This window comes from Eleutherodactylus coqui, chromosome 5 (genome assembly GCF_035609145.1).
Source record: "Eleutherodactylus coqui strain aEleCoq1 chromosome 5, aEleCoq1.hap1, whole genome shotgun sequence".
Classification (NCBI taxonomy): domain Eukaryota; kingdom Metazoa; phylum Chordata; class Amphibia; order Anura; family Eleutherodactylidae; genus Eleutherodactylus; species Eleutherodactylus coqui.
The window spans coordinates 112,497,355-112,512,451 of NC_089841.1; the positions used below are offsets into that span (position 1 = coordinate 112,497,355).

The 15,097-nt window shown below is 40.7% G+C and overlaps 1 protein-coding gene across 1 annotated transcript in view; it reads right to left on the reverse strand.

Annotated features, from left to right (window-relative positions):
• Positions 1–290: 290 nt before the first annotated feature.
• Positions 291–15,097, reverse strand: part of LOC136627707 (solute carrier organic anion transporter family member 4C1-like) — a 93,361-nt gene continuing 78,554 nt past the window's right edge. Inside the window, exons 8-13 of the mRNA XM_066603027.1 lie at positions 14,212–14,407; positions 11,832–11,988; positions 7,680–7,876; positions 6,045–6,109; positions 4,855–4,992; positions 291–3,705 (exon numbers count right to left, since the gene is read on the reverse strand). Coding sequence (XP_066459124.1) covers positions 3,581–3,705; positions 4,855–4,992; positions 6,045–6,109; positions 7,680–7,876; positions 11,832–11,988; positions 14,212–14,407 — 878 coding nt within the window. The 3' untranslated portion in view covers positions 291–3,580. The remainder of the gene's footprint in view (positions 3,706–4,854; positions 4,993–6,044; positions 6,110–7,679; positions 7,877–11,831; positions 11,989–14,211; positions 14,408–15,097) is intronic.

Genomic DNA, 15,097 nt, shown 5'->3' on the forward strand with positions numbered 1-15,097 from the left:
GGACAGGCAGCAGAACCTTGATTGGAGCCATGCTGCAGTTCCATGCACAGGAGGTTGATTGGCTGGACTGTGCAGATGACCTGCCAAAGGTGTTTCTACCCCTTTAGTCCTGGAATTAACAGGCATCCCAGACCTTGTAACAAATTATAGTTTGATGGCATTTGGAAGCAATATACCATCGCTTACTAATATGGAAATACCCTTTTACATCCTTTACATCAAATTTTTGTATAAAACTGTTCATTATGAGGAGTAAACAGACAACATAGACATAAAATAAGTCCAGGAAACATTATTCTAAAGTAAATTTTATTTAAAATACAATTTTAAAAACTCTAAGACTTCAGTCGCCAAAAGTCTACTGTTCCTCATTCCGCCTGAACTCAGTCTCTTGCAAATTTGAGAATGGGAAATACACAACTCATATAAAAATATGAGACTGAGGTTATATTCAACATTTGGTCATCATTTCCTATTGCAAACTCCAGCAGTGGCACATGTGTACTAGCAAGTTGCCACAGAACAGTGGCCCATACATGAATACAGACACAAGGAGTATTTAGTAGGGATGTAAGGGGCCTAATCACTTAGGCCTCATGTCCATGGAAAATCCGTAGTGGGTCCCTCCTGCCCGCAGACATGAGCACTTAAAATAAGAATTAACTTACCCACAACGGACCGGGCAGATCTTCTCTTCTTCACGGCGGGATCTTCTTTCTCCGGCCGGCGGATGTGCTCGGCACGCTGGCTGCGTGCCGTGCGCATGCGCCGTGCACATCAGCCCGGCCGAAGAAAGAAGATCCGGCCGTGAAGAAGAGAAGAACTGCCCGGTCCGCTGCGGGTAAGTTATTCTTATTCTAGGTCTCCCGCGGATCCGGATGACTTCCATAGGCTTCAATAAAAGCCTGCGGGAGCCGTCCCCGCGGGATACCCGCACAAAAATGGAGCATGTCACATTTTTTTTCATACTCCATTTTTTTTTTATTATTTTTTATTGACCATCCGCGGGTATTTATCTACCCGCGGGTGGTCAATGCATCCCTATGGGGTGCGGATCCGCATGCAGGTGATCCGCTGCGGATTTTAAATCCTATTTTGCCCGTGGACATGAGGCCTTAGACTCATACTATTTATGAGCTCTAGATGTTTGTTGAGCTTTGTGCAATACTGACACTTGCCTGTAAAATATTGGAAATTGTGCCGCTCCTCTCCACTTTCCAATGTAACATGGCCTTCCTGGAGACTCTGCGGGATTTGGTAAGAAATATAAATATATAATTTATTTATTTTTTCAGGCTGTTCCATATTATATTCAGGGTCACCAAGGGTAAACCTACAGTACACAGTAACTCGCCTTTATAAGCACTTTTGAGCACCATAAACTATGTTATGGTGCTCAAAGGTGAGGGAACGGGGAATCCAAGGAGTAGCTTTTTTTACTCATTGTGTCCCCCATTGCTGTGATATGTCCCCACAAACTTGGCACATGCACAAAGCTTGACTCTCATCAGACAGCTCTGTGCACACATTCTCCCATTCATCTTGATGGGAGAGCATGTGCAGAGAGCCTCCTGAAATGAGTAACTCTATGCGCATGCACCAAGTTCACAGGGACAGTGCAGGAACAGGAAACCCAATGCGTATAAAACATACCTCCCTGAACTCCCCTTTCCCTCAGCTCCGAGCACCATAACATGGCTTATGGTATGCGAAGGTGCTGACAAAGTCCCTTTAAAGCTGCCCAAACACATTCAAGAGCTGTCAAATTATTATTTGGCCAACAGCTATTTTCTTTTGTCAAGGAACACTTATACCAGCAGAGAATATTTGTTTCTTCCCTGGAAAACAAAGTCTCAGACAGGTAACAGAGGCCGTCCAGGACTATATAGTAAAAAGGCTCCTGTTTTCAGTCTTTTTTGGTGAAAAAGTGGCATACTCTTCATAGGCTATTTCTGGTTTTGTAGTTCGGTCTGAGTTACTTGAAAAGGGTGAGCTGCAATACCAAACACAGCCCATTGGCCAGTGTGGCACTGTTTCTTTACCCCTTAAAGACCAGAGTGTTTTGGTCCTAAAGGACCTGACACTTTTTAAGGATTTTACCAATGTGGTGGTTTTATTGCCCTATTTTTTTTCCTTCAGCTACCAAATTATTTTGCGGCGTTTTTTCCCCATGATATATAGGGCAATTCTTTTATATCTTTTTTTACTGATTTTTTTCATTTTTTTTAGTTTTATTAGGGGTACAAAGCTAAAAAAAAGATTTTTTAAATTTATAGTTGTTTGTTTATTTTTAAAATTAGTATAATTATGCTAATATAAATTACAGGAATGTGTTCCCCATATATGATTTGTATAGTCTCTGATTACAGGGTGCAAATAGCGACAGTTTTTAATGGCCTCATTGGTGGAATTTTATTATATTATTAATTTGATTATTCTTCACTAATGGTAAAAGAGAGAATGGTTGATCATACACAAATCTACCCACATGATTGTTTATCAATGATTTCTGCATAATATCAATATCCCTTTCTAAAACTAAATAGAGAAGAGATATCATCTGTGTTGGAACAGCTGTCATGTGTATACAGGATCCCCTGACCATAGGAGATATTGGGGATTAAAAGTTACTCTGTTAGATGCTTTAAATTATAGGGGTCTTCCTATGATTCGTCCTTTGGAAAAGTTGTGCATTTAAAGAATATATAAACCTTTGAGCACCGTTTTTGTAAATGAAAAGTTGAATATCTCAGTAGATGAATTGCATTACTTAATTTCAATTGGGTTAGAAATGCTATCTTTTCTCCTTAGGGAGAGCACCTAGGCGGTAAGTGAGGAGACATAAAAGGCCATTCATGCTCCTTCGGTATTGTGCAAATAAGATGGAACAATACCTCCACAGTGCCACCTATTGGAAGGCAGCATTCCTTCAAGTCAATGTCAGACTCTTTATGCAAGCCTTGTAACAATGTCTTGGAATTGAAATCCCAACTAGCAGCCTGTTTTATAGTCCAGAGCTGTATTCATAGTTCTGCTACTGTTCGTAGGAAACAATAAGCTTGCACAATTTAAATCTGTGTTGGCTTAGCTGAGCTCTTATACAGTGCCTGTCATGACTACATGATTTTAGCTCTGAAGCCCAGTGCAGACTGTAACCCAGGATTAATGCAAGATCAAGTAATACAATGCATAAACAAGTTTACTTAACTTTTTTTTAGATTAATGTAGATTAATTTCATATGTTAATAGTGTCCAAAGGTGGTTAATTCACATTACGTTCCGCAAAGAATCTAATATAACTGCCATCAGCCAAGCTGAAAGGGTTAATATAACCTTCCAATGCATCTTCGAAAGAAGATATTAAAAGAAAAAAGACACAACAAATTCAGCTTTGTTCTAACCTCCGTTCTTCACATTATATAAATGTCCATGGGAAAGTGTTATTTTCCATGGTTATGGACTCCGTTTACTTATTTGGCCTCATTTTGATTATTTGAGGAAGAACAATGTGACATCTTTAGACAAGGTACATTACAACATAAAATCAATGATGTGCGTAAATATGTCCATTACTGTTTTCTTAAAGTGAGTCTGAAGAGATGATCTTTCCATTATCCTCTGAAGGTTCAGGTTTGCTTGGTGGAGGTTTATATATAAAATATGCAATAAAAAGGAAAATGATTGTGATGATTTTGCTTGCTGCGCCTGAAAAGAAAGAATTTAAATAAATCAGCATTTCTGTATTGCCCCTATACAGGCCACATGAAAGAAAAATAGCTAGTAGCATACGTATGATGATATTAAGGAAAGGTATGGTTATTTATTTGTGTAATATGCTCTTTGGAAAGTTTATCATTCATCTACATTTTGCATCAAAATAAGCAAAAAAAAGCTACCAGTGAATAACAATGGAAGTCGACCACAACTAGTCGCAGCGACATTTAACCCATAGTGATGTCACTGTGCGGCGGTACACCCTGCTCATGTGAAGTGGAACCAAGGAACAAAAAGGGAAACCAAACATTGGAGGAAATTGAACAGTGAGGACTCCAAAAGTAAGATAGCTGGCCTCCTTCTGCAATACTGGAGATTGATCAGAATATTAATCTCTGCTGTTAACCCCCTACATACCATGATCTATGTAGAGGATTCACAAAGAGAGCCATCGGACCTCTGCTATATGGTCGCAGAAGGCTGATGGGTTGCCATGGCAACAGGACGCCAGGTATTGGTGTCCGGGCTTGCCATGGCAAATGATAGTAAGCGATAAGGTATTGCAGTACAGAAGTCCTGCAATGCATTATCATAGTGATCATAGCTCATAGCTATCATAGCTGTTATGGTTCAAGTCCCCTACAGGGACGTAAAACAATAAATAAAAAAAGTGTTAAAAAAATGACAAACAAACTTTTTTGACACTTTCCGCGATTTGTTCAATTTACTGTACAGGTTGTTACGCATACGATGATACCAAATGTGTGGGATCTTTAATTTTTTTAATACACTCTATTTATCCTGCACAACAAAAACTGTAAGAAAAAACTTATAAAACGGAGGCAAAATGCGTAATTTGTTTGTTTTGCCTCCCAAAAAATGCAATGAAATTGATCAGAAAAGCCGTATGTACCCCATAATAGTATCAATACAAACTACAGTGTGCCACATAAAAAACAAGCCATCATAACGCCATGTAAGCACACAGAGAAAACCAGTATGTTCCTCTTATATTATGGGGATTTTTCTGGATCTCTTAAACTTCTGAAAAAAATCAATCAGAAGAATTTTCATAGTAATCTATTGTCACTTAAACTAGGCTTCGGACATACCACCTTTACGTGATGACATAATACTTACTGATGCCGATCAGTTTATAAGCTATGCCTGTATTATCGTATGTCCAGCACGCTCCCTTCTTCGCACATTCATTCATGTTCCATAAAATACAACTGCTATCTATGATGACTCCAAATACTATTGGTCCTGGAATGGAGCCTAGAAGTAGAGCAAAAAATCATATCATATCAGCATAAGGTTTCATACTGCTGATACTGTCAATTAAGCAAAATATTTCAATATCTAAGGTGTGAACTATTCTGAAATACTCAACAACACAATCTGCCTTAGAGAAATTAGGATGGCAGCAATTTCACTTTGCACTTATTTTAATACACCTTTCTGCCATGTTTAAAGGGAACCTATCATCCCCTTTTGGCCCCAAAAACTACGTTATGGGACTCAAAGGTGATGGAATGGGGAATCTGGGGAGTGGTACTTCATAGTCACTTAGAAGTTGGTATACACAGAAAGTGTGCCTCCTTTCAGCTAGTTGTGTACACACAATCTTTCATAGAGATGAATGGGAGAACATGCACAAGCAGCCAGCAGAAAGGAGTCACACTATGTGTGCGTGCCAACCTTGCGGGGGCACAGCGCAGGACCCTAATGAGTATAAAACACCTCTATCCATACTGCTTGTTCCATCACCCATGAGCCCAAAAACATAGTTTATGGGACTCAAAATCAATGACAGGTCCCTTTAAAGGGAATTTGTCATCAACTATAAGTACCATATGCAAAGAGAAATCAAGGCTAGAAAACATCGGACGTTTATAGGAGAGCTCTATAAAGCATATATACAGTATCTCAGGCACAAGTTAGATTATAATGAGGGCATACAACTGGGGCGCTGCCCTTTGGGCAATTTCGGTTTTGATTTTTCCCTGTAGGCTCAATAGATCTGTGCCTATAAGTGGGCCAGAAGAAAGTTAGTCTGTTACAAGAAAGTTTACATATGATTTCACTGAACAGTGTGTAGTTCTATGCACATTCTGTGTATTTCTGTGTTAATTGGTCGCCCACTATTGTGTAGGAATGGAAAGAGGACATCAAGACGAAGGCTACAATGGTACCAGATATTGTGAGAAGTGCACCACAATGATATTTTAATAAGAGCAGATAAAGATTTTACAGCAATAATGATGAGCCGAGTTTAAAGGCCCAAAGAGACTGTATCTACAGGCTCCAGCAATTAATCGGATATTTACCTAATAACCGAATAAATGACCACTGTACACCAAGAGCAAACGACCTCTGCTTGTCTGGGACACATCTGAAAGAATAGATTTATTATTTGAAAAGATTGCATAACTTAATTTTAAATGTTTCCAAAAACAACCATTCTAACACAGTTTGTATGTTTAGCTCCTGCGTAAAGGACAATGAACATCACTTGTAAAAACTGTCATCTTAACATCATACCTAGTGTGACTGGCATTGCATGAGGCATGCTGCTGGCTTTATACAGTAATTGGAAGCTTGGCTGGCACTGTAATGGGGACATTATAACAAGCTTTTTATTGGAGACACTGTGGCTGGTACTATAATAGAGACTGTATGTTGGCATTTAATGTGGATACTATGACTAAAGCTATAATGGGGACACTGTGACTGCCACTTAAATGGGAACATTTAATTGCTAGCTCTGTAATGGGGATAATGCAGCTGGTCCTGTAATAGGGAGGCTATAAACGGGTTCATAATGGATAGATTGTGACTGGTACTGCGGACACTATGACTGGTTCTGTATTAGAAACTCTGTGTATTCCAAAAATGGCTGTACTGTAAGAGTGGTACCTCAGGTCATTAGAATTGGTAATAAATAAGGCATACATTCACCTCACCTGTGGAAGGGATTAAATACTTTTTCATATACCTGTAGCTGTGAGATGACCAGTTCTAAAACTTTATGGACTAGAAATAACTTTGAAATAGTTGCTTTATATACTGGAAACATTCCAGTGGGATATGAGTTATGAGCCACATAAATCACCATTAAAACTGGAAATATAATTTATGTAAATGAGATACATTCCAGCCAAAGCTTGTTTCATATACTTCTTACAAAGGTTGCCAAGAATGCTGCCAATGTTTCTAACATCTTTTGTAAAACTTGGGAAATTTTAGGTAGAATAGTTCATTCTTGAACTTGCAAATATTGTTTGCATGCATTACAGCACATGCATTTTATTGTAGAATTGCTAATTTAACGCTCTTCATTCAATTCCCCAAAAAATCTGAACAGTAAAGAAAAATGTAAATGAAATCCTCTGTCTATTAAGGGCTTATTCACATTAGCTTCAGAGGTTCCATTCAGAACCTCCATCGCTGAATTCCATTAAAAATTGAGACGAAATAGAACAGCATGCCCCACTGTTTTCCCCTGAAGGCCAGACAGAAACCAAATGCATCGCATTATAGTCAAATGGGTTAATTTGGCACCAATTGGTTCTGTCATTAATAATTGCAGCAAAGACCATTCATCCCCATACTAGAGTTGTTGTACTGCATGTAAACCGTAGTAATAATTGCCAGTCTACATGCTATATTGTTGAATGGTGCTCTCTCGCTGCTCCAAGATTGGACCACTGCTTGCTTATTTTTACTCAGAGTATTGATGTTATCCAAACTTGTTATAAAACAGACTTAAATGCTGAGGTCATTGTATTCTCTGGGGTCATCTATGGTGGTAATCTAGTCAGCTCAAATCATGATTTGGAATAGCAGCCAAGTGTATGGGAAATGGGTAATATATGGGCAATGTTTAAAAGTTGAAGGGCACAGAAGTTAATGTACCAACTTTTCAATATAACTTTGAATATATGTCATAAACCATTACCAACCTGAGAATGGCCATCGTTGTTGGTGTGGCAGTCATGAAGGTTGTTACGACAATAAAAAAGAAAAATACCATGAATAGTATCAAGTTTTTGCATGAAGATGGACATTTCCCAGGTGTAGCATCTGAAACGTTTAAGCTGAGAGACCGTTCTGCTATTTCCCGGACTGAGTTCCCAACACATTCACAATTAGCATAAATCTGCAAGACAAAAAGAATACATCTATTTTAAAAAAAATATATAAACTATAATTAAATGTCAGTTATATGGAACTCATATACAGTCCAGTCCAATCCAGGTACATGCAGGCTACCGTTAAAGTGAATGTATATTTTGTTAGAAAATGACCTATTGTCCCAATTGAGTTATTATATTAAACACTTTTTTTTAGTTTTTGACAGTCTTTTTACAATCTTCCATAAGATCATCTATATTTAAAAAAAATCTGAATTCTCACAGACTTCAATCTGGCCACTGAGCCTCAAAGAAGACTGGCACTTACTGTTCTGTTGAGAACACTTCTCAGTAGTCATCTCATTATCTCATCATAGTCACAACAACAATGAGAGGTTACACCTTAAGCATAACAAATATAACACAGGATCAACCATTGTTCAACTTCCTCCATGCATAAAACAGAAGCATCTCCAAAATACTCTCCCATAGAAGTCAATGAGTCATTCCTAGACACCAGATGCCTAGGCCCATGAGTCTGCTGTAAAATATATCTCTGCTGTAAACAAAGATGCAGATCAGGTGAGATGGTTGTGCCCATCTTGTACTGAATCTAAAATCAGTACAATCTGCAATCAGAGAATACAAACAAATGAGAAGAATAGAATATGTCCCAGTAACTGGTTGTAGTTACAAAAAATATGGGTGATACTATTCCTTTAAGTGCCATGCCTTGCAAGCTAATAGTCCATCTGTCTCAGGCTGCACCTCTACACTAGACTTTCTGTTCCTGTATTTGGAATATGGAAGCATTTGGTTTATTACTAAACCTAGATCTGTTACAGAATGCCTATGATGGGTACAAGAGGGCACAATGGTTGGCTCTATAACAGGGTTACTGTAGCTGGCACTGTAATTGGGGACACACTGGTTGGTAGAGTTATAAAGATGGTATGTCATGTTATGTAATAGGGGCACTGTGGTTCTTTACTGTGTTGGAGGAAGAAGGAGGTTCTGCAAGGGCAGAACAGCCCCTATGAATATTTGCGAGCAGAATGACAGATACTCCAGGAAACAGGGTTCCAAAGTTGTTTTTAATGTTAATGGAACTTATAACAAAGTATAGATCAGCTACACTAGGAAAGTCTGTAGGCCTGATTTGACCGGGAAAGAGTCAGGGCTTAGTCACACAGGCGTTCTTTTTGCCTGATTTGCAGATGCGCTTGCGATCTGCATCTATATAGACCCAATGCTTTGCAATGGGAGCGGTCACATGTGAGTTTTTTATGCGGATGTGCCGAAAATTATATGACACAACGATTCGTAGAACGCATGAAACTGTGTTCTTCGCAAATCAGTGTTCTATGTGCGCTCAATGGGGCCGACGGCAGCAGCGCCAACCCCATTGAGACCATATACTAAAGATTGTTCTCCTCTGCCACAGCTGTCATAGCTGCCAGCAATCGCTGTATTAATTTTCGGGGAAGGGCTTCAAATATAAGCCCTTCCCTGAAAAGCATCCTAAAAAAGTGTAAAAAATTTAAAAAAATATATATACTCACCTTTTTGCAGCTGCCGGGGCTCAGCCGCGTCCAGCCGGCTCTTCTCCTGAACTGCTTTCAGTAGCATTCAACAGGGGGGGATTTAAAATCCCTGCCTGCTGAATGGGCTGCCTCTGATTGGTCACAGTGCTCAGCCAATCAGAGGCAGCACTTACCCACCCACACATTCATGAATGGGTGAGTGAGTGCTGCCTCTGATTGGCTGAGCACTGTGACCAATCAGAGGCAGCTCTCAGCTATTGAATCCCAGCTGAGAGCTGCCTCTGATTGGTCACAGCGCTCAGCCAATCAGAGGCAGCACTCACTCACCCATTCTGCCTCTGATTGGCTGAGTGCTGGGACCAATCAGAGGCAACTTTTAGCTGTCAGTCAATAGCTGAGAGCTGCCTCTGATTGGTCACAGTGCTCAGCCAATCAGAGGCAGCACTCACTCACCCATTCATGAATGTGTGGGTGGGTAAGTGCTGCCCATTCAGCAGGCAGGGATTTTAAATCCCCACCTGCTGAATACTACTGAAAGCAGTTCTGGAGAAGAGCCGGCTGGTCGCTGCAAAAAGGTGAGTATATATATTTTTTACCCTTTTTTAGGATATTTTTCAGGGAAGGGCTTATATTTGAAGCCCTTCCCCAAAAATTAATACAGCGATTGCCTGGCAGCCCATTGCTTTCAATGGAGACGGCTGTATTGCCGGCTCCATTGAATTCACTGGGAGAACATCGTTCTCCTCTGCCACAGCTGTGGCACAGCTGTGGCAGAGGATAGCGGGCAGCGCCCGTGTGACCGAGCCCTTTGGGCTGATAAACGCTGCTAGCAGCGTTTTTTTCAGCCGTGACGCTGGCTTCGGTCACACAATTTTTTGTGCGCATCAGTTTTGTGCACAAAAAATCGTGCAAAAAAACGCCCGTGTGACTAAGCCCTTCAGTCTTGCTGAAGTTTCTGCAACTTCCAGTCTTAGGGCGCCCACCCACTGGCGTTTGCGTTTTCCGCGGGAAAAAACGCAGCGTTTTCGCCGCGTTTCCCCGCGATTTTCCGCGCGTTTTTCGCGGCGTTTTCGCGGCTTTTCCGTTAATTTCCATTGACATTCATGGGTGCATTAGGAGAAAAATAAGGACACATATGCAACTGACAGTTCCTATGTTAAAAACGCAAACGCAACGCAAAAAAAACGCCAGTGGACAGGAACACATGTTATCTCTATGCCTGTGCAGGAAAAACGCAAAACGCAGGTAAAAAAACGCCAGTGGGTGGGCGCCCTTACAGGTTACAAAAAGTTACCACTATATAGTTTAAATGGAAAACAACTACTTCTGCTGGAGAGGCGCATTACTTGTTACAAGCGCACATGCAGAAGTACTGACAGTAAGGCCTTAGAATGCAGCTCACTTCTACTATACCCAACTCTGCTCTTGGTCAATGGCTTACTTCATCCCCACTGTCTCAGACCCTCTCTGGTCACAGTGCTGTTCAGCTCTCATGCTGTCTCAGACGTGTATTTTGTATTAGCATCAGTCCGACCTTGTTCTACACCAGCGACTGTTGAGAGGTTGATGCACACAGTAGGGATGTACATCTCTGATAGCTCTGACAATCACAATCCCTCCCTCTGGGTACACTGCATTACTTGTCATGGCTCATCACAGCACTCGTTCTTAGCAGCATCAAACTCCCTGTCATCTGACTCTTACTTCCTTATGTAGAATACTAATGCTCATATGGGTGTGTGTGACGTGTTCACATTCTTGCATCTAAATATGTTGATCCCCAACCAATAGTGCATGATGCCAAACTCCCTGTGAGTCATTCGAGTGCATAACTGGAGAAACAGGCCCCTATCACACTGAGGAATACACCTAATTAAAAACAAAAACGTTTCCGTATAAAACACAATTGTAATAGTGGACTGGTAGGAGGCATTTCAAATCCCTTATAGCTTCTGAAAGGATGCTAATGTCTCTACTGCTAAGACTACTTTAATATTCTTTCCGACAGGCAGGAATATTTCAAGTGTATCTGTGCTTTTCCAAAACTTTTGACATGTTAGAAGAACATTTCAAAAGTTTTGATTGCAGGGAGTCTGAGTGCTGAGACCCTAGCAATTGCTAGAACGAAGCAGTTGATGTGCTCATCTAAGTACTGTCACTGCTTGCTAGTTAAAGATGGACTTTTAAAAAAAATGTCCATGGGGTCATCTTCAGCTAGCAAGCAGTGATAGTGCTCAGATGACTGCTTCAGGTGCTTCGTTTTAGCAATTAGTGGATGCTCTCAGCACGATGACTCCAGCGATTTAAAGTTTGACATGTCCTTGTGGCATGATAACGTTTTTGGAAAGTATAGTTATAGTAGAGGAATTTTCATATGTAGATGGAATTGCACTAAAGAAAAAAAAATCGAAAAACATCACAATATGCTTAAACCTACCTTACTGGCATCACCGGCTACAGCTTCAGAACTACATCCTGCATAACATGCTGAAAAATACTGCACTCCATCAGCGCCACAAACGGGGTCATAAAATGAGCGAGCACATGAACAGTTGCTGTTACATGGCGCACTCAAATCACCAAAATCTTCAGTTCTAATGATACATAAATACAAAAAAGAAAGAATATATTTAATAGTTATACAATTGTTTACACTGATTTAATCAGCATCATTTGAGTATAGCCTAAGGTATCAATATGCCACCTTATTCTTGGTCTGCTGGGTGTAAGGCTGCATTCCCACAAACGTATATCGGCTCGGTTTTCATGCCGAGCCGATATATGGTGTCCCTCTCTGCAGGGGGGGAGGATGGAAGAGCCAGGAGCAGTGCACTGAGCTCCCGCCCCCGCTCTGCCTCCTCTCCGCCCCTCTGCACTATTTGCAATGAGGAGAGGCGGGATGGGGCGGGGCTAAGTGCTGATTAATTAGCCCCGCCCCCGTCCCACCTCCTTTCATTGCAAATAGTGCAGAGGGGCGGAGAGGAGGCAGAGAGGGGGCGGGAGCTCAGTTCCTGCTCCTGGCTCTTCCATCCCCCCCCCTGCAGATGAGGACGACGTATATCGGCTCGACGTGAAAACCGAGCCGATATACGTTTGTGTGAATGCATATTTTAAAAGGATTGTCTCCTAAACGACCTGGGGGGGTCATTTTTAAGTACAAAGAAAGTTCTGGTGTTGTTTCATCTAACGTTCTTAGGGAGGGGGGTTTGAGGTTCCAGGTCTCCTCTACAACCTTCTGATGAGAGCTCTATAAAGAAAACTCAGCATTTCAAGTTGCTACTGAGAGACCAACGGTCTCCATGGCAACTTATAAACAATGCAGGGCCTGGTAACGCAAACGCAGTGCCCTGAACGCAATTGTAATTGCGTTAGATGGGTCTCCTATCTTTTCTATGGGCACTGCGTTCGTGTTAGACGCCGAACGCATGACATGTTGCGTCTCCTTTTCTGGACACGACCTTCGTGCGTTCAGCGCGCCCTCCGTCTGCATGTGGAAATGCTTGCATTTAGAAAGCATTGCCCACAGCCATCGTGTTAGATACAAGTGTTCAGAGCCTGCGTCTAACGTGGTGAACAAGTGGATGTGGAGAAGCGGCCCTAAGACCCCACTTTTTCTGAGAGTCGTTTTGCCATGAGCAAACCTTATTGGTGACAAAGAGTCACCTCACACTTTCCAAAAGTTTCTAGAACTTGTTTATCAGTTTATTAGTACCGCAAGCAAAACTACATCCTGTAGCAATACTAAGGAAAGGGCAGAATGTAAAGAAAGAAAATCTGGTCACCGGACCACAAGACACGGTTCTTCTTTACAAAAAATAGATATTATATCACCTTAAAAAACCGGCAGAAACACGGCACCTGCCGGTTGGTTATATCACCTTAAACTATCAATGTTACCGATATATCGGACATAACAATATCGATGAAAAGTATCGCCAAAGCATTAGCGATATATCAATATTTTGATATATCGGTTTTCGATGTCCCAACCCTAGCTGGGTGTACCCTGTTTCCCCGGAAATAAGACCTAGCATGATTTTTCTGAATTTTTGAGAATGCAGCATGATTATTTCAGGATTTTTGAGGATGCTTGAAATATAAGCCCTACTCTAAAAATAAGCCCTGGTTGCAGTTAAAAAAAAGTCAGTTTAAATAGTGTCCAGGCAGATGTACATGTAAAAAAGAAAAATGTTTTGGAGCAAAAATTAATATAAGACGCGGTCTTATTTTTCGGGGAAACAGCGTAATATATCATCTTTAAATAACACTTTCCCCTATTTTGTGGACAATACATTTTCAATGTTATATTGCAATTCATTTCAATGTGAGGAATCAAATAAATAAAGTCTATTCCTTTTTCATATCCAAAACTACTATTAAGGAAACTTTAGTTGGGAACAAATGGGCCTAAGGGGTTTCATTGTCTGAATGAGTCTTACGATTGGAGCTTCATTGGTGACTTTATACAATCTCATTGACTGTTACACAGAATTTAAAGGGAGGTCACATGACAGACCAATCAGCCCTCAGCTTAGAGAGGAAGGGGCAAACTTTGTATTCTTAAAGAACAGAATCTCTAATGGATATTCATAAGCATCCATTAATTAGGGTGTCTTTATCATGGACATCTAGTGTAATGCTGCTAATATAAGAAAATTGTTGTAAGTAGAAAATTTAAGTAGAAAATTGTTGATCATTTACACAACATTTTGTTTGGACATAAATATTAGCAGAAAACACGCAGGGTTAACAGATTTGCCCTAAACAGATTTAGGTATAGCAGTCACCTCCCAGGTAAATACAGGAAGACAACTTACCCATTATAAGGTATGGAGACACCAGCGAATGGCTCATTCCCACATTTAGCAAATATAAAGACAGTTGTCAGGGCCAAGGATACAAAGGATAATATAATGGAGAACCGTATGATGGTTTTACAGGAAAACTTGAACTTTGAGACAATTATGCCACCTATAATTTGTCCAATGGCTGCTGCTGGAATCAGTACACCACCTGCAATGTACAGAGAAAACAGTAAATGTTATATACTGGTAAAGTAAGATACCAAATGTCTATTCTTGCACAGAGTTATGAGGGAAGTATTACTGATAAATATAGGATACAAGGATTCATGCACACATTTGTATTATTACTCTGTGCACGAGCTGTGTAAGTAGAGCCAAGGATGGGATTGGATCCAGTCATGTGAGATTTAGGATAGGTCTTCTATTCTAGGGTCGGAATGGTGTCTATGGGCTCCTGTCCACGGACGATGATTCGCCGATGACAAATCGCAGGCGAATCACGCTGTCTGAAGCTTTCCATAGCGTTGCTATGGAAAGCGCAGCACCACCGGCGTCCTCGAGCGCAGAATCATAGCGATTCTCTGCTCACGGGATCTATCTGACAGGCTCACCTCAGAGAGCTGACAGCTCTCCCACCTCATCCCCAGCGGTGGAATATCGCTGGCGAAATTCCGCCTCGGCCGTGGACAGGGGGCCCAAAGTTAGAGGATTAAGTAATGGTATTTTGTGAAATACTATTTCCCAATGTGCTATTTGGTATGTACAGCCCCTCTCTGACAGTATATTTTGAAGGTGGAGGTAAAAACAAACTATATTGCTATCTTCTTTACCAGGAAGTTAAATATGTAATATTATGCATATACATGCAACTAAATTATTACTTATTCAATGTGATTCT